Source organism: Lampetra fluviatilis, chromosome 5, assembly GCF_964198595.1.
Source record: "Lampetra fluviatilis chromosome 5, kcLamFluv1.1, whole genome shotgun sequence".
NCBI classification, from domain to species: Eukaryota; Metazoa; Chordata; class Hyperoartia; order Petromyzontiformes; family Petromyzontidae; genus Lampetra; species Lampetra fluviatilis.
The window spans coordinates 3,234,223-3,262,177 of NC_136279.1; the positions used below are offsets into that span (position 1 = coordinate 3,234,223).

The window sequence follows — 27,955 nt, forward strand, 5'->3', positions numbered from 1 at the left end:
GGGGGCGTGTCCGCATGGCCAGTGCGGGCGAGCGCCGCTTGGGCTGTCAGACTGATGAAGATTGGCACGGAGGTAAGCTGCCACTCAAGGCTCTCCCTCTCGCTCCCGCCCGCACGCCCGCCCGCCCGCCAGCCAGCGCCATCCCCCCCTCCTCCTCCTCCCCACCACCACCCAACCCCCTCGCCTCCCTCCCCCCCTCCCTCCCTCTCACTCACACACACTCCTGCTCTTTGTTGCGCGCTCTCCCTCCTCCTCCCCTCACATATACATGGCACATGCACGCACGTACGCCCGCCACCCCCACTCTCTCTCTCCCTTCCTTTATGTGTGGTCGTGCTCTCTGCGTTTATGTGTCCCTCCTCCCTCGAACACACAATCCCGCACTCACTCCCATCTCATACACACTCCCATTTCTCCTCACTCCCTCTCACACTCCCCTCACACTCCCCTTTCACTCACTCCCCTCACACTCCCCTCTCACACTCCCTCTCACACTCCCCCTTACACTCCCTCACTCCCCTCTCACACTCCCCCTCACACTCCCCCCTCACTCTCCCCCCTCACTCTCCCCCCTCACACTCCCCCCTCACACTCCCTCACTCCCCTCTCACACTCCCCCTCACACTCCCCCCTCACTCTCCCCCCTCACTCTCCCCCCTCACACTCCCCCTCACACTCCCCCCTCACTCCCCTCTCACACTCCCCTCTCACACTCCCCTCACACTCCCCCCTCACACTCCCCCCTCACACTCCCCTCACACTCCCCCTCTCACACTCCCCCCTCACACTCCCCCCTCACACTCCCCTCTCACACTCCCCTCTCACACTCCCCTCTCACACTCCCCCCTCACTCTCCCCCCTCACACTCCCCCTCACACTCCCCCTCACACTCCCCCTCACACTCCCCCCTCACTCCCCTCTCACACTCCCCTCTCACACTCCCCTCACACTCACTCCCCCCTCACACTCCCCCCTCACACTCCCCCCTCACACTCCCCCCTCACACTCCCCCCCTCACACTCCCCTCTCACACTCCCCTCACACTCCCTCACTCCCCTCTCACACTCCCCCTCACACTCCCCCCCTCACTCTCCCCCCTCACACTCCCCCCTCACACTCCCCCTCACACTCCCCCCTCACTCCCCTCTCACACTCCCCCCTCACACTCCCCTCTCACACTCCCCTCTCACACTCCCCCCTCACACTCCCCCCCTCACACTCCCCCCTCACTCCCCCCTCACTCTCCCCTCTCACACTCCCCTCACACTCCTCCCTCACACTCCCCCCTCACTCCCATCTCACACTCCCCTCGCACACTCCCCTCACACTCCCTCTCTCACTCCCCTCACACTCCCTCTCACACTCCCCTCACATTCACTCCCCTCTCAGTCCCCCCTCACACTCCCCCCTCACACTCCCCCCTTACACTCCCCCCTCACACTCCCCCCTCACACTCCCTCTCACACTCCCCTCTCACACTCTCACACTCTCCTCTCACACTCTCACACTCTCCTCTCACACTCCCTCTCACACTCCCCCCTCACACTCCCTCTCACACTCCCTCTCACACTCCCCCCTCACACTCCCCCCTCACACTCCCCTCTCACACTCCCCTCACACTCCCTCTCACACTCCCCTCTCACACTCCCCTCTAACACTCCCCTCTAGCACTCCCCTCTCCAAACACTCTCCTGCACTCCATCTTCTCACCCACTCCCTTGATCACATAGTACACACACTATCCCTTGCTCACTTCTCTATATACACACACACTCTCTCTTTTGTTCTTTGTTGCTGTTTCCATGTACACAAGCCCCTGCTCTGTCGCCCTCCACAAATGCAGTGCACGCTCCTGCCGTTCTACAGCTCTCTCTCATACCTCCCCCTCCTCCCACACACGCATGCACACACACACATGCACGTCTGCTCCCTGTGGTAGTCTCCCTCCTCCCTCTCACACACTCCCCCCCCTCTCATCCCATAAATATACAGTATACATAAACTCCCTTGCTTTTCCTCCTCTCAAAAACTCCTAATCCCTTTTTACACACACACACTCATGCTGTCTCTTACACACACACATGCTGTCTCACACACACACTCATGCTGTCTCACACACACACACTCATGCTGTCTCTCACACACACACATGCTGTCTCACACACACACACTCATGCTGTCTCACACACACACACTCATGCTGTCTCACACACACTCTTCTGCCAGAGCTTCTCCCACATAAACACACTCACACCATCTTCTCCACATGCCTTCTGCCTCTCACACCCCCCCCACACACACGTTGTCTTGCTATGTAACCTCTCACACAAACTCTATCCCACGTTTCTCACCATTAGCTCACTCCACAGCTCCTTACCTCCCTCTGCCAGACACGTACATTCATTCACTGCCCCTCTCTTCCCTCTCTCGCCTTCCCTTCCATCCATCCTGCACTGTCTTAACGTCCATCTCTCGCTCTCATTCAAGGATCATCTTCCTTGCTTCGTCGTTCGCCCCCCTTCTCATTAACTCATTCTGCTTTGCTCTCCAGCCCACATCATTGCCAACTCGACTTCACTAACACCCCGCCTGGCCTCGCTATTATTAATATCCCTCCGTCGCTGCTACATTGTCACGTTCATGATGAGAGTCAAGTCACTGATACTTGAATCATCACATGCAGGCATTGTAGTTCCAGACGTATTCGTTGCGTTCTTGGGAGAATCTCACTGTCAAAAGCTTTGCGAGTCGACGGACAACTCTTTCCCACGTCAATCGATCTCTAGACCCCCACCACCTTTAAGCTTTGCGGCCACGGTCTTTAGTGCAGTGCCAATTTAGTTTGCTCACCCTGATTTGCAGCCATGCTCAGTGTCAAATACGTTACTGCATCATGTTGAACATCTTTCGCACCGTACGGAGCCAACATTCTTTGACTCCAACACACACCACTGTTAGAGTAATGTTAGTCTTGCCCTTTACAGACCCAGACGAACATATCGTATGGTCATCATCATTTTACCGGCGTCACTTTCACCCCGATTAGTCAGTGATTCGTCACTGAGACTGCTTTAATCCAGCGCAGCTGTTACAATAATGCCACTACTGTAGTCTAGTACAGTTACAGTGTTACTATTGTAGTCTAGTACAGTGTCTCTACTGTAGTACAGTGCCACTACTGTAGTCTAGTACAGTGTCACTACTGTAGTCTAGTACAGTGCCACTACTGTAGTCTAATAGTGTCACTACTGTATTCTAGTACAGTGTCACTACTGTAGTCTAGTAGTGTCTCTACTGTAATCTAGTACAGTGTCTCTACTGTAGTCTAGTACAGTGTCATTACTGTAGCCTAGTACAGTGTATATACTGTAGCCTAGTACAGTGTCACTACTGTAGTCTAGTACAGTGTCACTACTGTAGTCTAGTAGTGTCACTACTGTAGTCTAGTACAGTGTCACTACTGTAGTCTAGTACAGTGTCGTTACTGTAGCCTAGTACAGTGTATATACTGTAGCCTAGTACAGTGTATCTACTGTAGCCTAGTACAGTGTCACTACTGTAGTCTAGTACAGTGTCACTACTGTAGTCTAGTACAGTCTCACTACTGTAGTCTAGTAGTCTCACTACTGTAGTCTAGTACAGTGTCTCTACTGTAGCCTAGTACAGTGTCACTACTGTAGTATAGTACAGTGTCACTACTGTGGTCTAGTACAGTGTCACTACTGTAGTCTAGTACAGTGTCTCTACTGTAGTACAGTGTCACTACTGTAGTCTAGTACAGTGTCTCTACTGTAGTATAGTACAATCCCACTACTGTAGTCTAGTACAGTGTCACTACTGTAGTAGTGTCACTACTGTAGTCTAGTACAGTGTCACTACTGTAGTACAGTGTCACTACTGTAGTCTAGTACAGTGTCACTACTGTAGTAGTGTCACTACTGTAGTCTAGTACAGTGTAACTACTGTAGTCTAATAGTGTCACTACTGTAGTCTAGTACAGTGTCACTATTGCAGTCTAGTACAGTGTCACTACTGTAGTACAGTGTCACTACTGTAGTACAGTGTCACTACTGTAGTACAGTGTCACTACTGTAGTCTAGTACAGTGTCACTACTGTAGTCTAGTACAGTGTCACTATTGTAGTCTAGTACAGTTACAGTGTTACTATTGTAGTCTAGAACAGTTATTACAGGGCCTATTGTAGTATATAATAGTTATTAAATGTCATGTGTCGTCTCACCGTTATGTGTTAATAGTGTAGTCTCTAGCTCAGTTATTCTTAGGACTTGTAATCTAGCACAAGTATTACAATGTCACTATTGTAGTCTGGCAGTTATTAGTGCCGCTATAGTAGTCGAGCACAGTTATTAGTGTCGCTTTGTATAGCGGTTATCAGTGTCAATATCGTAATCTCGCAGTTAATACAATGCCATTGCTGAAGTAATACAATGCCATTGTTGAAGTCTAGCGCAGTGATTATAATGCCGCTATTTGTAGTCTAGCACGCCTCTAAGTGGTCACTATTGTAGTCTTGGAGAGTTATTACTGCAACTATAGGAGACACCTTGCACCGCTATTGCAGCTCACCATTGTCTGTCGTGATCACTACCGACACGTGTTATCGTATCGGTCTCTTAATAGCTCCACACGTCTGTCGTGATCTGCGATCTGGTTTCCCGATCTTTCTGATCAGCAACGCACCCATCGATTCGAACCCATCACCCCCACGCAATGAAACGGAAGGCATCTTTAAATGTGCGTCTGTGTAAGTCGGACACATCTGCGTTGTACGACCTGTCCGTCACACGACCACCCACACCCACCACCCCCATTGTCTCGAGTATCGATCCGTCAATCACCCACCCTGAGTGTGGTCTCAAGCGGGGAGCGGTGGCGCTGCGGTTAGCGCTACGCTGCGCCACTAACCCCGGCAATGACCCCAAGTTCGATTCCCGTTCACGGCCACAGACGCCGGTGACGATGATCTGAACCGGTTCCTGGGCCTCTCCTCTAGGTCGACCCGGCCTCAAATGAGTACCCGGTGTGTGTGGAGTAAATATCGACACCGGGTGAGACAAAGGCGGTCGGGCGTGGTGCTGGCCAGCTACCCGTGTGGTCGTGCCGGTCTTCATAGGTGGTGCTAATAGCCACTTGCCAAAGTGACCCTATCTGCAAATGCCTCATCATCATCACATTGAAACCTTAACACGACGTCTTTTAGATGGAATTGTTCTGCTGCGAGATTCGGTGTCGTCATGATCCTTTATTCTTAAATGGTCAATCTTGTCACCATTGTTACACAGTTGTTGAGTATTAATATTGCAGTCTATTGTAGGACTCTGCATCAGTCTCTTTAACACAATCACATGCTTTATGTACCATATCCCAATGTATCTCACCTCTGCTGCTGCAGCAACGTTAATATTAACACGGTCTGTGTAATCACACGAAATGTTTATCGATCTGTTGTAGTTTACCCCCCCCCCTCATCCCAGTACTATATATGTTTTTATAAACTCGTAATCCTTTTCACAGGTCTCAGTGTTCCCTTGTACTGCACCACAGCAGTGGTTTACGTTGTGTGATGAAGCATGCAGCTGTAGGGGCCATCCATTTAGTAGTAGGTTCGCATAAATCCGTCAAAAGTTAACCCCCCCAATCCTATAGATATTTAATCCACGCAGAAACGATGAAGAATTAATACTATTAACGTGTTTAAGCAAACAGATAGTCCACCGCCGGCTGCATTATTATCGTGGCTTCACCTCCCCTCACGTTTCCTATGCGTACATTGTCAGTGGACCCCCCCCCATACACAAGCATAGTATTTGTGTTAAGCCCCCCTATATGTGTACACACTAAACGGATGGCCCTGTAGTTGCACTTAGCAGCATTACCTCTCACCCCCCCCCACCACAAATAACTACACACTGTATGAACATATAATAGTACACACCCCATAACACAAAGACCCCACGTGTAGCCTGTCACAGACTGTAGGCACGAGGGGGGTGGGTGGTCAGTCACTACGCACGGCCGTCTTTGTCTCCCCCAGTGGCGATGTTTACTACGACACACCACCACCGCATCAGGTACTCAGTTGAGGCCGAGTCGACCTAGGGGAGGCCTAGGATCGGTTCAGATAATCATCACCCGGTGGTCGTGAGCGGAAATCGAACTCGGGTCAGTGCAGGGCTAACCGCTGCACCACCGCTCCCCGCATACAAAGACAAAGACCCCCCGTGTAGCCTGTAACAGACTTGGGGCAAGTGCTGTTAGCGAGTGGCACCTAAGGGGGGGGGTGGGTTACCAGACACCACGCACGGCCGCCTTTGTCTCTCCCAGTGGCGATGTTTATTACTACACACCACCGCCGCACCAGGTACTCTGTTGAGGCTGAGTCGACCTAGGGGAGGAGGGGGAGAGCCGTGAGCTTGAGTCGACCTAGGGGAGGAGGGGGAGGCTGAGTCGACCTAGGGGAGGAGGGGGAGAGCCGTGAGCGATTCAGATAATCGCCGCTGGTGGCGAAGGTAGCCGGGGTTCGCAGCGCTAACCACTACACCACCGCTCCCCACACACACACGCGCATGTTGATTTAAACGTTTATTCGCGCAATGCAAAGTCCGCCCTAGCCGCGACTTGTAAAAGTGCGAAGTATTCCGTCGCGTTGTGTTTCGTTTGCGGTTAAAAAGCGAGGAGGAGGAAGAATTAAAAAAACAAAATAAACGATTCCGCACTGCGCGCCGCACATTTTTTTTTAGCGGGAAAACGACGACGGCCGCCATCTTTAAAGGGTCTCGCTCGACAAATAAAACTCCGCGAAGCGTCTCCACGACACGAATTAGTCGCGGAAAAAAAAATCACACTTTAACACACAAACACGCGCGTAGATTTAAAAATAAAAACGAGTAATCACGGTCAAACACGCCGGGTTTAAAAAAAAATAATTTTAAACGTTTTTTAACGCGAGCGGCCGGCTCTTTGCCGCCATTTCGCGATGTTTAATGTCTTTAATGACGCCGATAAAACCCACGAGAAATAACCACGCGTTTAATAAATAACACGCACGTGTGTACGCCCTCCCCTGCGAAACAATTAACGCTGGAAAATACGTGAACTCATTAAGAAAAAAAACAATTTAGTGGCACCGCGTGAAATTAACTCGTGGCGGCGTCAAATGCGGCCCCGTGTGCGATGCTGTCGAGCCAGATTCTATTCATGATCACGGCCACCAACATCCCAGTGAATATTATCCTGAACCGGGCATGGCACATCCCCCCCCTAGGTAGACTCGGCCTCAAATGAGTACCTGGTGTAAAAAAAACATCGCCGTGGGGGGGTGGGGGAGACAAAGGCGGCCGGGCGTGGTGTTGGCCACCCAGCCCCCCTCGTGTGCCACAGTTCCCGGCCTTCATCGGCATTTGCTAATAGCACTTTACCCAGCAAGTTACAATATATACGGTGGGGGGGGGGGGGGTCTTTGCATCACAAGGCCAGCAGTAGAGGAGAGCGTGTGGATAGTGGGCAGGAAGGGGTCATTGATATAAAGCAGTGGGGGTTATTGATATAAAGCAGTGGGGGTCATTGATATAAAGCAGTGGGGGTCATTGATATGAAGCAGTGGGGTCATTGATATAAAGCAGTGGGGGTTATTGATATAAAGCAGTGGGGGTCATTGATATAAAGCAGTGGGGGTCATTGATATGAAGCAGTGGGGTCATTGATATAAAGCAGTGGGGGTCATTGATATAAAGCAGTGGGAGTCATTGATATAAAGCAGTGGGGGTCATTTATATAAAGCAGTGGGGGTCATTGATATAAAGCAGTGGGGGTCATTGATATAAATCAGTGGGGGTCATTGATATGAAGCAGTGGGGGTCATTGATATAAAACAGCGGTGGTCATTGATATAAAGCAGTGGGGGTCATTGATATAAAGCAGGGGGGGTCATTGATATAAAGCAATGGGGGTCATTGATATAAAGCAGTGGGGGTCATTGATATAAAGCAGTGGGGGTCATTGATATAAAGCAGTGGGGGTCTTTGATATGAAGCAGTGGGAGTCATTGATATAAAGCAGTGGGGGTCATTGATATAAATCAGTGGGGGTCATTCATATAAATCAGTGGGGGTCATTGATATAAATCAGTGGGGGTCATTGATATAAAGCAGTGGGAGTCATTGATATAAATCAGTGGGGATCATTGATATGAAGCAGTGGGGGTCATTGATATAAAACAGCGGTGGTCATTGATATAAAGCAGTGGGGGTCATTGATATAAAGCAGTGGGGGTCATTGATATAAAGCAGTGGGGGTCATTGATATAAAGCAGTGGGGGTCATTAATATAAAGCAGTGGGGGTCATTGATATAAAGCAGTGGGGGTCATTGATATAAAGCAGTGGGGGTCATTGATATAAAGCAGTGGGGGTCATTGATATAAAGCAGTGGGGGTCATTGATATAAAGCAGTGGGGGTCATTGATATAAAGCAGTGGGGGTCATTGAGAGAGACACGGCAGAGGAAGCCACCGAGGAGATGTCGAGCAGCGAGAGGAACCACTTCGATGGGGGAGACGAGGCCCCCCAAAAAACGCCACCCACGGCCATGTATGGAGGGCCCTCCCGGGTGTTGCAAGGATCGAGTTTAACAGTCCTAAGCTTTATTTAGCTTGCTTGCAAACTACGCGCGGATTATATTGATATAAATACATGCCAACCCCCATCCGTGGTGGGTACGTGCGTGGAAATCCATTGCAGTGGACGTTTCTGGGTGCGAAAATAACGGCAAACCAAATCCGCCACGGTGTTATGAGTGGGTTCACTGAAATCAATTAACTGCTGAATGGCCTCCCCACATGTCGTGGGAGTTATTTGGTTGGTGGAGGGAATAATTTACAGGCGCATAGTTCAGTACCGTACAACAATGGGATATGGCTGCACTGCCCTCTGCTGCATGCCCAGAGAAATACACTTTTTTTCGTCGAAAAGCGTTTAAACCATCGTTCCAATGAGCATCATCAATGTATAAATGTAAAAAAATATGACCTTTCAACAAGCCCGTCCTATTCACGATTAGGATAGCAAGAAAAAATCATGCATGGATTCAGTAACACGTTCGAACACGCGTTTGTGCTTAAAATAATGTGTTTCATGTCATTAATGCATAAGACTGGGTGCTTTTGACATGGATTAGGGAGGGACATGGACATTCACAAACAAATTTAAAGTGCTAAAAGGCATGGGGAAGTTCACACCGACACTATATAAGCACAGAGAACAACTGCAAGTTAATTTGCACCATTGGAAGCCTCAAACAGTGGATAGAGCATGACAAAGATGATAACAAAAAAAGGTTCCAGTGCATTATTGGGATTTTAGAGACATAAATAGGTACACCTGGACTCGGCAACTCAATTCATAAGCATTTTATTGGTCTTCATAAAGCAATAGATAGATCATGATGGATGACTTGGGCATAACCCGGTCTTGCCTTTGGAGTTGTGAAGACCTGGGTAGGGGAATCAGGCGAGGCAGGCCCATCTCTAGGGGGCACGAGACATCAACTTTATTTTTAAACGAATTGGTTAATTATAAACTAGCTTTTACGTCACACGTAATGAGGTGGTCGTTAACATGCGATAACGTCATCTTGTTTAAAAACAAATGAAAAAGGGAAAGTTTTTTTAACCAGATTGAAAGGCTATGGACATCATCAAAGAAGTTGGGACCATTGAAACAATTAGGGGACCTGATAATTGGGTTTTTACCCTTTTATCTGACAACAAAACTGACACCTTTTTTACGAGGAGTCATGTTTGCATAGACCACAATACCTGCAGTCATAATGCAAACAAAAAACACAACTCTGATAATGTATGCACTGTCCTTGACAGTTTTGTTTGCATTATGACTGCATGTATTGTGGTCTATGCAAACATGACTCCTCGTAAGAAAGGTGTCAGTTTTGTTGCCAGATAAAAGGGTAAAAAAACAATTATCATATTTTTTACTGGCAAATGAGGTACCAATCGTGTGAATTAGGGGACCTATTTCACTTCACGTTTACACATAAATGAGCCAATTGTTTAAATTCTATACCCTTTTGGCAGGGGCCAAATTCTATACAAGACAAAGATTGTTGGTTCCCAACAGTGGCTGAGTCGACTCAGCTTTCGTGACTGGCACTTTCTTAAATTTTTCTTGCTGTGGATTTCACACCTGATGATGATTGCTTGTGTTGCAGTCGAAACGTCGTGAGAATTTTATTGTTTTATATTTTTATTATTGTATTATTTCCCTTCTACGTGACTTTACCGAAAGAACCAAGAATATAGTTATATTATTGCTAACACTTGTTTGAAAATCTATTATTGCGTGTAGGAGTGGGGGAGTGGACATCCCATAATGCACCATGTGGTGGCACCACAGGGACTCTCCTCACCATCATACCCCGACTCCACACAGGTGCGTATTTCTCTTCACCCATCACCACTTACCACATCATTGCACGTTACCAACAATGTTTAACATCAAAACCATTCACACAAATAATTGTGAAAATGCACCGCAGCCATCATCATCTTCACCACTACTTGCAACCAATGCCACCAAAGCCAACAATCCAAATTATCATCAAAAACACTTTAAATATCATAATCAGCACCATCATTATGACCATCACTGACTTGGCCAACACTTAAGAAAAGTAAGTTATCTTGGGCAGGAAACATCGCTGGAAGGGATGACAGCCAATTGCTGAGGTTTAATGATGGAGTAGCAGCCAAATGAGGGGAATACGCCAGAGCAGAATTCTAACATGGAGATGGAGTGATGAATTTAGGTCGTCTATAGAACTGTTCCAATACGATACCATGAGAGACGGCTGGTGCTTGGGGAGGCCTTCTTGCAACAGTGGATAGATCATGATTGCTGTTCATGAAGATGAAGCTTTAAACTCGTGTCCGACAGCCTAGGACACCACGTCGCTCAACGGTTCCCACCTGTGTTACACGTTCCTCAGGGGTACACGTAATGTCTCTTGTGGGATTAGCAAGCAGGCCTGTTTTGCATGTGTGCACTAGTAATTATACATATATATACTTATCTGTTGTGTGACATTTAGTGAATTGTGCGTTTGGGCACCTAATTCATCCACGTGGTCTATAATTTTTTTTTCTTAAATAAAAAAAAATGTACCGTCTGGTATTTGATTAAACATAAAACTTTCTGCTGGTAGGGGAACACGGATAGTCTATTGGTCTGGTAGGTGGGACACGACATGAAAAATGCTAGAAACCTCTGGTCTCCGGTTAACAGAAGGTGCTTATCTACAATAGCATAGCAGCAATTAGTTTCTTGTTAACCTTTCACAAGAGTGAAACATTTGGCAGGACATTTTGAACAATGAGAAAATTCACAAAATGGCCTTACCCACAAACAAATATGGATCATATAGATCAGGGCAGCAGATTTATCTATACTTCACTCAAGTCAAGAAAACCAACCAACGTGTGTTGCCATACCCGAATTAGTACCGGACGATGGATTGTGACTGAATCAGGCTGTTGTGATGCACATGCCCTCTGTTGGTGTTTGCAATGCATTGTGGGTTTACCCACGAGGCCGTGCACGTGCTACATTCCGGGCTGTCACTGCTAAGAGCTGCGGTTCCGTGTGCTGTGGGGGCTGCAGTTGTCGTCGGAGGGACCGGGGCCGCAGGGGGGAGCGGTTGGCGATGCCCTGACGCCCTCCGCGGGGCCCGGAGGGGGCGGCGGGGCTGGTGGAGACACCCAGGCCCAACTCGAGGCCGATAAGCGCGCGGTCTACAGGTACTGGCACACCCCGTACTAATCTGGATTTCTGTTGGAATTATATAACCTCTTCTTGGTTCTTTCGGTAAAGTCACGTAGAAGGAAAATAATTGCGGCCACAACACAAGCAGCTGTCTTCAGGTGGAGAACAGGTCTGTCAGACTCTACCTTCTCGACAGACCTGTTCTCCACCTGAAGACGACTGCTTGCGTTGTGGCCGAAACGTCGTGTGAATTATTTATTATTTTTTATTATTTTATTATTTTCCTTCTACGTGACTTTACCGAAAGAACCAAGAAGATGAATCCCTGCAGTCACGAAAGCTTCAAATCGAAATTATATAACCTGTTATTCTCCTCACTGAATAGGAGTGATCTTGATGATCGTGTAGATATTGCAGGTTTTTATTGTGAGGATGATTGAGTTTATATGAATGAGATAATTGTGTTGGTGTTTATGGTGGTGTAATAGATGTTTATGGTAGTGAAAAATCAGTAACACTACTCATCAACAACACTACTTGAAAAAAAAATGAATGGGTGATGTTTGGGCCAGTGGCCCTTCTTCATAGCACATACACAGAGAGGCCAGATAGATAAAAGGGTTTGATGAGATTGTTTTTCTAATGACCAACTTTTAAATATGCATAGAAATAGTGATGGTGTTGATTGCAATTGTGCTAAGCACTCGTAATGGTGGTGTTGATGGTCGTGGTGTTGGTAGTTAATGGATTGATGGTTCCTTTTTGTGATGTTGGTAATGTCGATGTTGACATTATTGATATTTCTGGTGTCGTTGGTGTTAATATGGGGAGTGGTTGGGGAGTGATTAACATACTTTGAAATAAAACCACCTCATCGGGTTAGATTCCGAGCCATGGATTAAATCGGTTTACATAAGGAACTGGTTCGGGCCTGGGCCTCCCCTATGTGCTCTATAACCCTGGGAAGACACAGGTGCCTGTGGTGTAGTTCTGGTGATCACATCCACACACTTTGCAAGCCTTTATCGATGCTGTCTAACGGCACTGCACCAACAGTGGTTGCTGATGTTTGTATTGATGATGGTGACCGTGTCAGTGGTGATGTGGCCGATGTCAGTTTTTGATGGCGGTGGTGATGGTGTTGATGTTGCGCAGGCATCCCTTGTTCCCATTGCTGGCTCTCCTCTTTGAGCGCTGTGAAGAGGCCACGCTGGGCTCCGACTCCGTGAGCTCCGCTGGATTCGATCTCGACATTGAGGGTTTCGTGCAGCGGCAGGAGAGCGAGCGCAAGCCATTCTTCAGCGACGAGCCAGAGATAGACAACCTGGCAAGTCTATGCACACACACACACAAGGCCGGGATTAAACTGTGTTCTCAATAGACGTATGTTGAACTTTTTAAGTATCAGCCCAGTTATCAATGACTGTACAAAAACAAAAACATTTTCACTTTATTGGGGTTTTTACAGCACTGAGAATGAAACATTCAGAATGATTGATATGCAACGAACAGTCTTTAGAGGACATATACAAGGTGTGCCCCTAGTGTTGATAAGCCCATTTCAGTGACTGCACAAGTAGTTTTTTTGATACCATCTTCTTGAAGTTAATCTCTGACATAGGGTGGTGCCCCGCCAGCTGCAGAGTTTTAAATGTAAACTTCTTTATCTTGTGACACGATGACGAGAGCACAATCGGAATGTATCTGGTGAAAACAAACAATATAATTATGATAACAACCCTGCATGTGCCAGATGGTGAAAGCGATCCAAGTGCTGCGTATTCACCTGCTGGAGTTGGAGAAGGTGAGCGATCTGTGCAAGGATTTCTGCAGCCGCTACATCACCTGCCTCAAGAGCAAGATGCATTCGGACAACCTCCTTCGCTCGGACGTGGGGCCCAGCAACTCCTACCTGGGGGAGCCCGTACGACAACCCTCAAGCCACAACTTCAAACAATACAACACCAACGCAGCTGCATCATAGCTTCGGCATCGTTTTTATCAAAAACATCACCATACTAATGCCATATTGTAGGGTGCTCCTGAAAGTTAAACGCACCCCAAACTTGTGCCCGGTGTTAATTAAGTTTTGCTAATTTGGCCATACACACCTACCGAATTACAAGACACCCTAGAATTGTATTTAAAATGTCTTGCACCTTAAATATGGAGTAGGCTAAACATCCCCAAACCAAGTTCCTGCTGAAAAATTATCTATATAATTTGTGGTTTTCTGCAAATGACATTGGTAAAACAATCTGTATCACAATTCAAACATCACCTTCATATCCATAACGTCACCAGCATGTCAACATTGTAACATCAGCATTACAATATAATAATGATTAATATTGATGTAAAGATAATATTAGCACAACACGAATCTAAAAATTATAACTCCAACACGATAGCCTCAGAAGATCAGTGTCACTACTACCTCACCATCATTAAATTAGCATTGTGATAAAATCATCACAACGTTACCTTCAACATTGTAGTACCAGCATAAAATTCACAACAACATCACCATATGAAAATCATGTGAATATATAACTGCATCGGCATCACAATATTAACAGCACAATCATATCACCATCACATCATTATGACGTTCCCGTCACAACAGACACATAGACATCACCTCTCACAGATGTGATCCGTCATGAATATGAATTATTTTGCACCTATGATCCCCCACGCTCCTCTGTGAATTGACCAAGCAGGCGCTGGGCCTGACATCGGGTGACGCAGTTGCTGTAGTGAGCGTTCCTGCCCCTTCGGTTGCTGTGGCAACACTACAGTCAGCACAGGTGCTAACAGGTAACGCCCGGTCATGATGACGTCAGGTATGATTCACGGGTTTTGCGGGGAGCTGTTCAAGCCTAGCGGATTGTTCTGTCAAGGAGAAGTTGATTGAAACGGAGGACAGAGCACTCCACCAAGCTTCAAAGGCCTTCCACTACCTTGTGAATCACATCCATAGTCTGCCGTAATAATTACACACCCCATTATAAGAACAGGACATTCCGCTTTAGCAGCACGGCCAATTAAACTTGAATACAGGAATGATGTGCAATGTAATGACATAATTTAATAACACGCTATGACGGAACACCTCATTATAACAATCCGAGAGAACACAAAGACGCTAGCCTGATCTCACGACACATTCATATTTTACACGTGATCTATCGTTACGCAAAGATAAGAGGCATGTTTTAAACAAGTAATAATTCTGTAACCTATGTCAGTGCAATTTCATGAATATGTACTTAATCTCGACTCACCTGCCATCCCAAATCAGTCTCTCAATACGAGCGTCGTTCGGTGGACTTGAAGCATCAATTGTCCTACGACTTATGTCATCGTCACAGATGTGTTCACGTCATTATTGCAGTCATTCCACCCATTTTTAAATGTTGCCATGAGTCATGCAGTTGTCACCATGCTGCGCATTATTCTTTGATACATTTCTATAGTTTTTAACAGTGAATAACAGCTTGCTGCTCTTATATTGCACGGGTGTGCAAGGGCACAGCCATCTTGCATCATGTGACATATCGGTCTTCTTGCGGCAACTCTGGAAGGAAAAACTTTATTGCGTATCAGTACCAGGGTTGTGCCCCATTCGCGACACAATATTTACCACAATCACACTGACATAGGTTACCGTGTTAGAAATCTCTATTGAAACACCTTCATATGAATGCATACTCGATTTAGAATGCTTTTCGTAAGAGACTTGATAAAACAAAAATTGTAATGATCATGGTTGATATTGTTTTGGTTATTTCTTTTATTTTGTCCTTATAATGATTGGTGTTGTGTTATTGTCGTTGTTATTGTTTTTGTTTGTTGTGTCGTCATAATGACCGTGTTGTTGACCATTGCCAGGAGGCACCATCTATCAGCCAGTTACCATGGTGACCCCACACGGTCAGGTGGTTGCCCAGGCAATGACACAAGCAACCACCGCGACCGCCCTGCAGATCCATGGGGCACAGGTGAGACTCGCGTTAGAAGCCCATGCTGCGGTGTGCAGTGGCAACGTCACCGGATTTCCCGGCTACGCTAGCTTGTGCACCACGGTGACGAGATGTGAACTCCCTCGCGTGGTATACAGGAGGTCGTGGATTCAATCCCAACCCTGACGTCTGCTGTATATTTGGAGTTTCCACGTTCTCCCGCGTGGATGTTTCCGGGTCCTCTCCCTCCGTATTTAAAATCAACATGCGTTTCGTGTATTTGGCTGCTATAAATGTCCACATGATAAAAAAAAAAAACTTCATTGAGCTATAATTTGTGGCCAAGTCGCTTCTGAAAAAGAGCTATATAGGTCAGTGGGCCTTACCTGGTAAAATAATAATAAAGTAACATCCGCACAATTGTGTATAACGGCCCACGGGCAGCATAAATCTCACAACTTCCTGAATGCAGCCTGCAGCCACATTACACCCACCGCTTCGACAAGGTCCACAAATATTTATTCGTCAATCCAAGCATTTTAGCAGCACTAATTGGGTACAAGAGGGACACGTTTTTCACCTGGTAATACTGCTTTTATAATTTTAGTGGGCTCACTCACTCATGTCACTAAAAGGGTCTCTTTGTACCCGATGGACCCGTACGTTATTTTTGTGTTATTTTGGATGATGCAATGGTGTGTTTTACCTAAAGCTATTTGACAATATCCTTTGGCCGTCAGTACGAAAAACTCAAGTTTAGTTTTTAACCAGGTGAAGAACTTAAGGGATCAAGATAGTGTCATTTGCAAGATTTACCTAGGCCACCAAAATGACAAAAAATGTTCCCCTCCCGTGGTGTGTAATGTCAAACCATATCATGTCATCATATAAACTATTCAGTTTTTCCTGTATAAAGTATGTGTAACTGCTATGTTTCTGTACGCTGGTCATGTTTCCATGAATGATGTGTGTATGGTGTGTGTTGTGTCTCCAGTCCGTCGTATCGTCTCCCTGTGTCATCAGTGGGATCTGCACCACATCTCACCTGCAGGCTGACAACATGGGGGGCACACACCTGGGACAGGTAACTTGGGGACACGCCGGGACACTGATGGAGACACAGACACATGGGCAGGGGGACGGGTACACACAATGCCCTTGAGAGACATGTAAAGACACGGGGAGAGGAGGGCACATCGGATGGACACAAGAGACACATGGGACAAGGAAGACATCGGAAACAGGAACACAGGATGATGGAGACATGGGGACATAAGCACGTGGACATAAGGATGCAGAGCTGTGCAGATGAGAGATAGGGTGGTGCATTTAGAGACCTAGGTCATGGTGACACAAGACATGCAGATCAATGAAGATATGTGAGGATATGGGGTCTTGGTCTATACGGTGTTCATTTACGCATGTCCCTGTTATATAAGTGTGTGATTATACGTGCAATGATATGGATTGTGATGCACAACACTGCTAGCAATGGGAATCAGAATATGTCGTCGGCTTCCCTCAGTATGCACATGTACAGCCAGTTTTTTGTAAAATCACTGCTGGATAAGGGTCTTCCCACGCACTGCCAGCTGTGCGAGATATTTGACCATATTTCACCGTGCTAGTCAGTGTGAGTGAGTGATGGTGGGAGGAGTGTGGAACATCAACGGACTCCTCTGCACTGACCACAATGTCTATTACACCTGGCTTATACGCATAATGGTCACCCATCCAAGCATCATGCCGACTCATACCAGCTTGGCTTGCGGTATTTGACAAGATCAGGCATCATTCCAGGTGAATTGGTCTGGTGTGGTATGTAAACATCAGCACTGGGGACAGATTGCAAAAGGGAGTGGTTCTGACCACACCATCCCCTTGTGTGCCTTGCCAAACTTTAATAAGTGCTTGCTAACTGTACTTACCCCAACAGTCCATGAATGCTATACAGGGGATCTTTGTATTTTTTGTCCTTGCACATGTGGGTATATGTATGGGGATTGATGGCGCAGTGATGAGCACACTGCACTACAAACATCAGAACTGGGGAGACAAAGGTGTACAGACCTGTGCTAGATACACCACCCGTTTTGGTCACCATGTCGGCCTTACTCATCGCTTGGTAACAGCACTTGTTCCAACAGCCTGTTAGAGGCCATACGGAGAATCTTTGTCTTTGTATGTATGCACGCGCACGTTACCGTACTGATAACTCTGTGTGTGTATGTTAGGACATCTCGTCGTGTGACCCGGATGACAAGCGTGCTCGTCTCAAACGTGGCGTGCTGCCCAAACACGCGACCACCGTCATGCGCTCCTGGCTCTTCCAGCACATTGTGGTGTGTGCAGCCATGGGACCACCCAATTGGAGATGGAGTCGCATGACTTTTGCAATCTCAAATTTACACTTGCACCACCCCATTCGCCTGCAGTCAGGATTTATCAGCTACAGTCCCCGTGCAGCTGCAGAGATTGGTTGATCAGCTGGCATCAAAGTACACCCAAAAGATTAGTTGATTGATCTATATAGTGGAGACTTGGGTGTAGAATGTGCCACTCAACCAGATATGGTTTGCATATGTGTATGTTGGTTATATTAGTGCTGCTTCAGTGAGGTTCATAAACTAAAGAATAAATCAATTCTGCAAAATTTTGGTGGATCAAGCCATGACGAAATTCATTATAGGCAGTTAAGAGTATGGAAAACATCGATATTCTTCAGTGAGCTATGCCCAGCTACAGACTGCTAAGAACACCCATCATGTTGGAGGGCGATGACACCACAGCTTAGTTATGGGGCCCTTGAGAGTCGCAGCAGTGTGCAGAATGATATTACATTAGGTTAATGTCGTATCAGTTAATTTAATTAACAAAAGGAAATGTAAATGGTATGTTTGACACGTGTATGATAAAACATCCCTGTGCTCCCCTGGAAAAGTATGGTAGCAATAAAAAATAGGGAAATAATAAAAGCACAATCAATCCATTGTCCTATGGCTTTCTTCCAGATTCAGGTTTACAGCAGTTTTTGCCATTGGTGTCATGGTTAGCACACCACACAATAATCCAGGAGATTGCTGGCCATACACAACAACAGTGGAAATTTGTATCTGAACACAAGTGGCTTCCCCTAGGTCGATACATATTAGCTGGTATGGTTTTGAATGTCAGTGCTGGGGGAACAGGGGCAGCTTGGGAAATGATGTTCACCACACCCTCTGTTATTTGCTGTGCTGGTCTGAGAAGGTTTTCGTCAACAAAACTTTCCCCTGCCATCTGTACGGCTTATTGGGGGATCTTTGTATTTACCATACATATTTGTGTGTACCGTGTATGCATGCAGCACCCATATCCAACAGAAGATGAGAAGAGACAAATCGCCAACCAGACCAACCTAACCCTGCTGCAGGTCAATAACTGGTGAGATAATTTCGAAAAATGCTTGCTATGAACATGCCACTTCAAGTCACTTAACATAGCCACAGCCCTAAACCTAGCACTGTTTATAATCCCTGAGAGAAAACTGCATTAGTATTGTGGAATTCCATCACTGGCTCAGGACCAACAACAGGAACAAGTGTTGTTCAGCACTCTTTAGAGTACTGGGGTAATGGAAATGCAATCTGTGTGAGGGTGTTTCAGATAAAACATTTTTGGCTTTATTACAGTCATCACACCCACTTTAATGTGGCTATCCCTTTAATGTGGGTATCCCTTTAATGTGGGTATGTCTTTAATGTAGGTATGTCTTTAATGTGGGTATGTCTTTAATGTAGGTATGTCTTTAATGTGGGTATGTCTTTAATGAGGGTATCACTTTAATGAGGGTATCCCTTTAATGTGGGTATGTCTTTAATGTGGATGCATGGGGCCATCTATGCCGCAGGTTCATAAACGCGCGGCGCCGCATCCTGCAGCCAATGCTCGACGCGAGCAACCCTGACCCTTCCCCCCGCGCCGCCCGCAAACTCAAGGCTGCACCCCGACCCAGCTCCCAGCGCTTCTGGCCGGATTCCCTGGGTGCCCGAGCACCGCCCGGGGACACGGGGGAACACGGGGACACGGGTGACGGACACGGGGACATGGGTGGGGACGGGGATGCACGGACACACGGGGACGGCACGGAGCATGAGGACGGTGAGGCTTGGGCAGGTGGGAGCAGGAGAGGAACGGGAGAATGTACGGAGGGATGGAAGGAGAAAGGGAGCTGTAGAGGACGAGAAGTAGAATCGAGGACAGTCAGAGTAGGAGAGAAGAGAGTGAATTGATGAAGGATGAAGAAGGGCGGATGTATTCATCATGAGGATATGTGTGTATGAGGGTGGATGGGCACATGCTGGCCTCTACCGCTGATGTGCCATCTTGTCCTTACTAGGATTGATTACACCACTCGTCCCAAGGGTTTACAAGGCTAAACATAGATAATTATCTTTGTCAATATATTTGTACGTGTCTGTGTTTCAACGTGTGTAATTCCTACTCTGTGGGCCACAGCTTGGGATCGGAAGATTGTGAGTTTGAATCCCAGTCAGGGTTCAGCTTAACCCAATATTGTTCTGGGGTAGGTAAAATTAGTACTACTTTGTGAGATGTCAACAGCGGTTGCCCTGTGGATTCACAGATTACAGCTAGAGGAATGTGGGATTTTAACTTGTGGCTCAGGGCTGTGAATGGAGATGAGTAATGTTCAATCGCCATTTGTGGAGGCACTGCTTTTTGGTGTTTGTAAGATATGTATAAGTGTGGCTTAATGAGCAGTTTTAGCTGCACCCCACTTTCATATTACCAATATGGTGTAACTTCGATGAAGTCATGTTTGTCTGCGAGAAGTAAACTTTAGCCGTTGCAGGATAATATTCTCCAAGCATAGTGGATTGGGGCAAGGGAGATGTTGTATGTGTCAGTCTGTATCTTGGAGACGCAAGAAGAGGTAAGAGACAGACACAGGAGGAGAGAGGTGTATTAAAGAGCAATACATGAAAAGGAGGGAAATTTTTTAATCGTGAAATGTTTTTGGTTGCAGGTGATGTTGTCAATATTTGTAATGGTGATGATGCAAAGTGATATGATAGTTGTTTAAATAAATAGTTAACTAAATACTTGCTTCCTACCCCCATTACCCCATGACCTTAGTTAAACTCTAATCCCTCTGACCTTTCAATGCCCTCCCCCAGGCACCCAACTGCCATGCCCTCTGAATTTTAGCCTGTGAGTTTTGTGACCATTTCACTCGTAATGCTGTGTAATTTTTAATCCCTGACCCTGTGACTCCCCCACTTCTTTGCCCCGTGACCCCACCCTGTGCCCTTTGCGCTCAAGACGGCTGCCTTTCAGACCCGCTCAACACTCTGAGCTCGGACAGTGCAACCCTCGCCGTGCGCCGCGTTATTGTGGGGCATTTATCGGACGACGGCAAACCTGGCGCCTCCAACGACCACGGCCACGCGGAAGACGACCAGGAGGAGGATGAGGATGAAGAGGAAGAAGACGGAGACGAAGAAAACATCGAAGACGAGGAGGAGGAAGAGGACGAGGAGGAGAATGGGATGTCCCAGCGGAGTGAGTCTGGCCTGGCCCTGAATCCCGGAGACTGACTTCACCATGTGTCACCTCCTCACCGTCCCTCCCCCTCCTCCATCGGCCATCCCCGGGGTTCATTAAAAAACTACACAGACTTGATTCTCAGGACATCTGTCTATAAAACAAAGCAGTTTTCTGCGGGCTTCAATTTGCACCGCAACTGACTTTAGACGGATGGCTGAGTTTGCTGTGCGGTTTTGCGCGCCGGCCGCTGGGCCGCTCTGCGTGGAGTCAGGAGTGTAATTCCTGCTGCCGGCCCAGTAATTTCCACAGGGAATTACAATCGTCAACCAAAGTGCGCCGTTTGCCGTAAAGTGGACGTTAAAGACAGTGTGACTTTGTTCACACAATTAGGACATTGTGTGTCAGAATAGCCTGAGTTGCAAGTTTGAAAATTACCTGAAAATGATTTGTATACCTGTGTAACTACAGTTATTAATGTCTCATTTGCAAGAGATAATCTCAGTGGGCTCTTGTCTGTTTGGACAAATAATGTTGATTTTCATATACTTTTCGGCGTTAAGGTTTGGACAGAAAGCCAGGGCAGAAGTCTAAGTGTTTTTTTTAATCAATTGAAATGTGTGTGGATTTGACATATTTTACATTTTCATAGAAAATGCAAGCTGGAGCCACGGGGATTCTAAATCCCGGGGTATAGTGGCATCCACGATCTCTACACATTTGTGCAGAAAGAGAGGATGAATTCTGGCGAATTAGAATTTGTGAGTGGAGAGAATTTAAGAGACGGAGTGTCAGAGAGCGGAGAGTGGATGGCAATTTAATGAGGGAGAAAGGGAGAAAAGTAAGAGTGGTGAGGGAGGAGAAACAATTGAAAAGTAGGATACTGTGGAGAGAGAGAGGGAATAGAAGGATGTCTTATGAAAGAGGGAACACAGGCAAAGTTGTTCCTACAGCATCAAAGAGCTGGTGACTTGCAAGAGAGGCTTGTCCATCGGACGCGACTACCACTTTCACAAGAAACGGTCCGAGAGCGAACGTTTCCTTAGACACCAAGAGCAGGAAATAGACGATGTGAAATGAATACTTCTATGAAACATCCACAAGCAAAGCCAACAGACAGCTCGAGCCAAAACTGAGAGATGCGAGGTTTGAGTGGCTCACGGAACTCACTAATGGTCATGCAAGAACGTTGAGGCTACACTGCTGATATTCTCCATTGGACTCCCAGGTGCACACCCAAGACTAAGTCATGTTCTCTTTAATGGTGTCTGCCTGATCACTGCAGACTGCACACAATTTTTTGAAAAATCATACATATGCATAGTGGACTCTGATGCTTTCCAACATTGAGGTCAATTGAGGTCAATTGAGGCCTCGTGCACCCGGGGCCATGATTAGTGAGTAACTTCATCAGCCGTGGCGTATGACGTTATGCATCGGTTAGAGGACTGTGTAATTAACTATGAGAAATTGAATGAACAACTTTGGCCAATCATTTGATACATTTGCCCAGTCTATATAGTCTTTAATAGCGACACAACTTTATAACAATCCCTTATTTGCACAATATCTTTACAAATTATTGTGGACCCCCCTTTACAGACAGGACGGAGTGAATGCATTCATGTAATTCTAAAAACCTGCATCATACACATGGTGATAAAATTCTTAAGGCATCATTTTAAAACGAAAAGGAGCGAGATGAATTTGTACCGTTCTCTCTTCTTCCTTTGTGAACGAGTGCAAGTGAAGACTGCTTTAGCGTGGCCAACATGGAAGCCTTACACCACGTTTGTATGAACTTCGGAATTGTAGTACACACTCGAATTTCCCCCCCACCACCCCGTTTCCTTGTTTTTAGACAACTCAAAATTCTTCTAACACAATTTCGCTTCTCGGGCTTGCTTGAATTCTACGTCGAAATATGGTCTAAGTAGAAAAATCTATTTCTGGAAAAGCCCTGCCCAACTTGCGCGACAACTTGGTAAATTATGGATGTGCCACTCGTTTTTTACAATTGGATTTAAGACCGCATCTCAAATTAACCAACTGAAGTTGAGAATCCATTTGAAAATCTGATGGAGCAGTGCACCCCACGTCTTAGTGATCTGCGAAAGAAAATTCTCTCAGGACTGCTCAAGAAAAAATATTTGAAGTGGCCTTTTATCCTTTACACACTCGGGAGCTCACTTCCCATACATGACAGTGAAACCTATATTTTTAACAGCTGAAATTTAGCTGAATTGATTTTTTCATTTGATTCTTTTGTTGTGTGCAGTCTGGTGACCGGACTGAGACCATCAACTTGCTACAAACTGGTTTAATCACAAGTGGCTGCCTGGATTCGAACCGAGGGGTCTCGGTGGAGCCAGCTCTACCCAGCTCCTTCTCATCTTAGAATGTTTAAAGAGAGTCAAAATGATCCCCCCTTGCTCTCTCAGGTATCGAGCAATGCTTTACCACATTTTTTTTCTTTAACGGGGGGGGGGGGGGAGTGGAGATTCAACATTGTTATGGTGAATTGTAGTGTATCTTAAAACACAACAAGCAACGATCACTTGCCATCATATGGTGCGGATGGTACTTTTATCAGTCGTTGAATATTGAAGAGTTGAACGTGATTGAAATTTTAACTTTTGGTATTGCAATATCTTCAATCCCCTGTTAATTGTACTGCTCCCATGAAGGATTTGTAAGTTGTTTTGGCAAAGTCAAAATTGCTTTACTGAAGACCACAAACATCTCAAGTGAGAAACTGCAGTCTTCACTGTGGATGTCACAAATTGAATGTTAAAAAGTAAATATGAAACTACACTGAGGCTGAAAACTATTTACAAACTTTCAAAACGTTTAAAATCTTCCCTAAAGATGCAATGCAACGGGGATGATTTTAATCTTATTAATCAAAAAAATCAGGAAGCAACGTAGCTTATATTACATCACTTCCTTGCTTTCTCCACAAAAAAAGTGTTGTTATGTGGTATCAAAATATAAATGATCCGAAAATCATAAAAGAATACCCTAAATTGTCCTAAATATCCCAAATCGGAAATTGGAAAATCCAAAACTCATCTCTACGACGCAACATTAATCCCCAATAGCTGTCCTTCACTGAATTAGGTGCAGCAGCAGCAGCAAACATTGTTTATTTTGCAGCCAACTTTATGCACCTGCTTTGGATAGAAGAATGGGACCTTAGTGTAACCCCCCCAGCGTTGTTACATGGCCATAATGACAAACCTGAGCCATCCAGACAATTTCGACTGAAAAGGTGTTTCTGATGCTCATTTGACCATTAGCTTTATTTTATCAATCGTTTTAATATTATCATAATGCAAGTTTATTATTATTGTTAGTGTTATTAATATTATGTTATTGCTTTAATGTGATTGTGCCGATACTTTCGCTCTCACTGTAATATTCCTATTACATTTGTAACATTCAACACTAAATATAATGTATAGTGTACACACACACACACGTACATTGTATAGCACACTAATGTGTGTGTGTATATACTGATACACAAACGGCTAGATACATGTTGTTGTTATCAAACAAGAGACTCCTGGCAAAACTACCACAAGATAGTATTTGGTGTATCGCCAATGGACTTTTTTTTATGTGTGTATGAATAAAATCACCCAGTTGAAAGCGATGATAACATTGCAGCTTATAGGCCTACAAGGCAAACATCTTCCATTGGCAGTTATATGGCACATGAGACTTGGTTCGTGATGGTGGCACCCATCAGTGAGCTACAGCTAGGTACATATTGTACAAAGTGTGTGACGAGGTCTGGATGAGAGGAAAGAGCCAGTGCACGCACCGTGGAGTAAACATAAAAAATGCAACATCGGTATATATAGTAGTGTAACTTAATGTGTTAGTTTACTCGCACTAGAAATAATTAAATTGAAGGCAAGAATTGACTCGTTTATACAGAATATGTAGTGAAATCCCCAAAGAGATTGGCCACTCAAATTTATCCTGGTTGGCCTTTTGTAGGGTTTGTGATATAAAACATTGCTTTGTGATATAAAACCAGCGCTCTCACCAGCACAATAATCTCCTTTGTACGTGTACAGCCCTTTTGTCAATCCATTGCTGGATGAGGACCCCTTCATGGGTCGTGGTTGTTATTTGGTCATACTTCACCATGCTGGTCAGTGCACGATGAAGCTGGGGAGCATGTAAAGTACAGTACAATAATCGATTTTCCTACACTGCCCTTTGCTGACTATCATGTAGCCCCACACTTCTAGCGACCTCAAAAATCACAGAACATGTATAAAACATTGATATGATTAACACCCTTTTTACAGAATATGGGTTTAAACACAACTTGAAAGAGCAAAGAAGGGAAATCATTAAAGAAAAGTAATGCTAAAATTTAATTTAAATTATTCAGGAATATATTTGAGACAAAACTCCAACAAAGTTGAAAATAGAATGGAGGTGATTTTGATAAGATGAAAACCCACTGCAATCAAACTTTTTTGGGCTTCTTAAGCATCTATAGTTTTATTTCTGATAGTTTACAACTGGGACACGTTCCTAAGCCTGGAATCAATGTGGTTTGACGTATATACACCATTGGTATGATATTTAATGCTGCCCATTATTTTTGTACAATCTGCATTGATTCCAGCAGTCAATTGGATAAAAAAAAATATCCCATTAATATGACTTAATCTTGTCTCCTCCACACTCACAGAGGTTTCACTGTGAATTCATATCAGACAGCGATTGCTTTTGAAAGTAGTCACCGTTATGGGAAAAACAGATGCAGCGTGTTTTGTAACATCCCTGTGCAAATCTGTGTAAATTGTTTTATAAGTCCACGGTGAAAAAAAGCACATTTTGAAGATCGTTCCTTCTCGTTGAGGTGGGGGACAGCCGCTGTTGTACCTGTTGGCATGAAGTACATTGCACTATATTCATGATTTTTTTTGCATTCAGTCGTTAAAAATATAAATGCTTATGTAACTTTTTTTAACAAATAGATGGCAAAAAAATGTTTGGATTTTGAAACAAAAAATATATGCATGCATGTATCGACATTGTTGAGCGCAGTGATGTGGTACTAATATTCTAGCTACCTTAAGTTTGATTCCTGGCCATTATGCACAAGTTGCATGGAATATTGATAATGGAATCCAGCCTCGGCCTCCGTTAGGTCAAATCGGCCTAATACGAGTACCTGATCGTGCAGTCAACATCAAGACGAAGGATGCCGGGTTTGCATGTCGCTGGCTCCGACACACTCATGTGTGCCATGCCGGCCTTAATATGTGCTCGCTAACAGCACTTACCCTAGTAGTCTGTGAGGCTACATAGGGTTGCTTTTATATATACTGTATTGAAATACAAGCATTTTGTGAGTGTTGATATGGACTGGGTGGTGGTGATGCCGTGAGACTTGAGAAGCACATTGACATTTCGTTTGAGATGTCGGGTGCAATTAAGTATCAAGATAGAAAAAAAGGTTTCAATTTAAACTACAAAACTAGTTACCAAGGTTTTGCGAAAGAGCGAATCACCTGGTTTCAAAATTACATTGGATTTAAACTTAAATTGAGGTCATGGAAATTAAGTGATAAAAATTAATCGTGGCTCTCCACTTCATTTTATCTATAAGCTTCACGTTTTTGCCTGATGCGGCATTGACAGTCGTAATCATTTTCTCAACACTACCGCAGGAAACCGGATTTTAGGGTCATCGTCTTGAGTTTTATAACCCACAATGCCGATCTTGAAACCCTAGCATTCTCAATGTGAGACTTTGGATGCTAAATACACTGAACTCGTCACAATTTTCAAACAAGTAGATTAGAAACAAGTGTTGAAACGCCGAACTCAAAATCCGGTCCCTGGAGGTGATTCTCGAGGCATTGAAACTAATTTCCCAGGACAGCCTATTTAGGTTCAGTACTGGGAAAGTGGTCTCACAATGCTGCCTCTGTCAATAAGCTGATAGAAGTAAGGCGATTGGTGCCTGTCCTGCCTTTACAAAATCCCAGTGTGAACCCAGAGGGAGACGCCCACGTTATCTGGGCCCACGTGCGTGCAGCACCCCCTATTGTAACCTTTTGTAGCCGCTTGTAGCAATTTTTAACATTAAAAGCATACTGTACTTAAGAAAACTAAATAAAGTATTTTTATACAAATGGAGAAATTATTACGAGTGCTAAAACAATGTGTTTCACTTTCTTTTCATTATTATTTTTGGTTGATTGCGTGAGGGTACATATGTGTACGATTGTATGTATGTATATTAAGGATATAGGCATTGTTTTAATATACTTATTGAGTTCTCCCCCCCCCCCCACATTTCGTGCTACTGATGTCATGTTACGAGATGAGGAAATTCCTATTGAGAACTCTCACAGTGAGCAGTGCATTACCCTGAACAAGACCGACCCCGGAAAACGGGAGTTGCAGAAGTTACTATAAGCCCTCTTTCATTACACTAGGGACACCCTTTCTGTGCCTTGAAAAAAAAGTGTTGTATATCAAATCAAATGAAGCTGTGTAACTTGTTGGATATAACGCAGAAAAATAATGTGGAACTTACATTTGGATATTTGAAACAATTGTGCATGGATATAATTAAGACAGGAGTTATTAGGATTTTTCAAAAACAATAAAA

The 27,955-nt window shown here is 45.2% G+C and overlaps 1 protein-coding gene across 4 annotated transcripts; it reads left to right on the plus strand.

Moving 5' to 3' along the window:
• LOC144932421 (homeobox protein PKNOX2-like) lies at positions 1-27,484 on the plus strand. 4 transcript variants are annotated; one of them, XM_078856455.1, is made up of 13 exons: positions 1-72; positions 10,382-10,465; positions 11,693-11,829; positions 12,950-13,121; positions 13,548-13,718; positions 14,515-14,614; positions 15,689-15,798; positions 16,754-16,843; positions 17,994-18,101; positions 19,106-19,182; positions 19,649-19,899; positions 21,082-21,321; positions 23,582-27,484. In XM_078856455.1, the coding sequence occupies exons 1-13, from the start codon at positions 55-57 to the stop codon at positions 23,587-23,589; spliced, it is 1,566 nt and encodes a 521-aa protein (XP_078712581.1). In that variant the 5' UTR covers positions 1-54; the 3' UTR covers positions 23,590-27,484. The 4 variants fall into 4 exon arrangements, with proteins under 4 accessions (XP_078712581.1, XP_078712579.1, XP_078712580.1 ...); XM_078856453.1 differs by lacking the exon at positions 23,582-27,484 and having other exon boundaries at positions 21,082-23,574; XM_078856454.1 differs by lacking the exon at positions 23,582-27,484 and having other exon boundaries at positions 14,518-14,614; positions 21,082-23,574.
• The last annotated feature ends 471 nt before the right edge of the window (positions 27,485-27,955 follow it).

Bases quoted from the DNA above. Each gene is read 5' to 3' on its own strand.
- LOC144932421 (XM_078856453.1), top strand. The intron at 11,830-12,949 runs GTACTGGCACAC...GATGTTGCGCAG, and splicing joins GATAAGCGCGCGGTCTACAG to GCATCCCTTGTTCCCATTGC. The intron at 19,183-19,648 runs GTGAGATAATTT...TCTATGCCGCAG, and splicing joins CTGCTGCAGGTCAATAACTG to GTTCATAAACGCGCGGCGCC.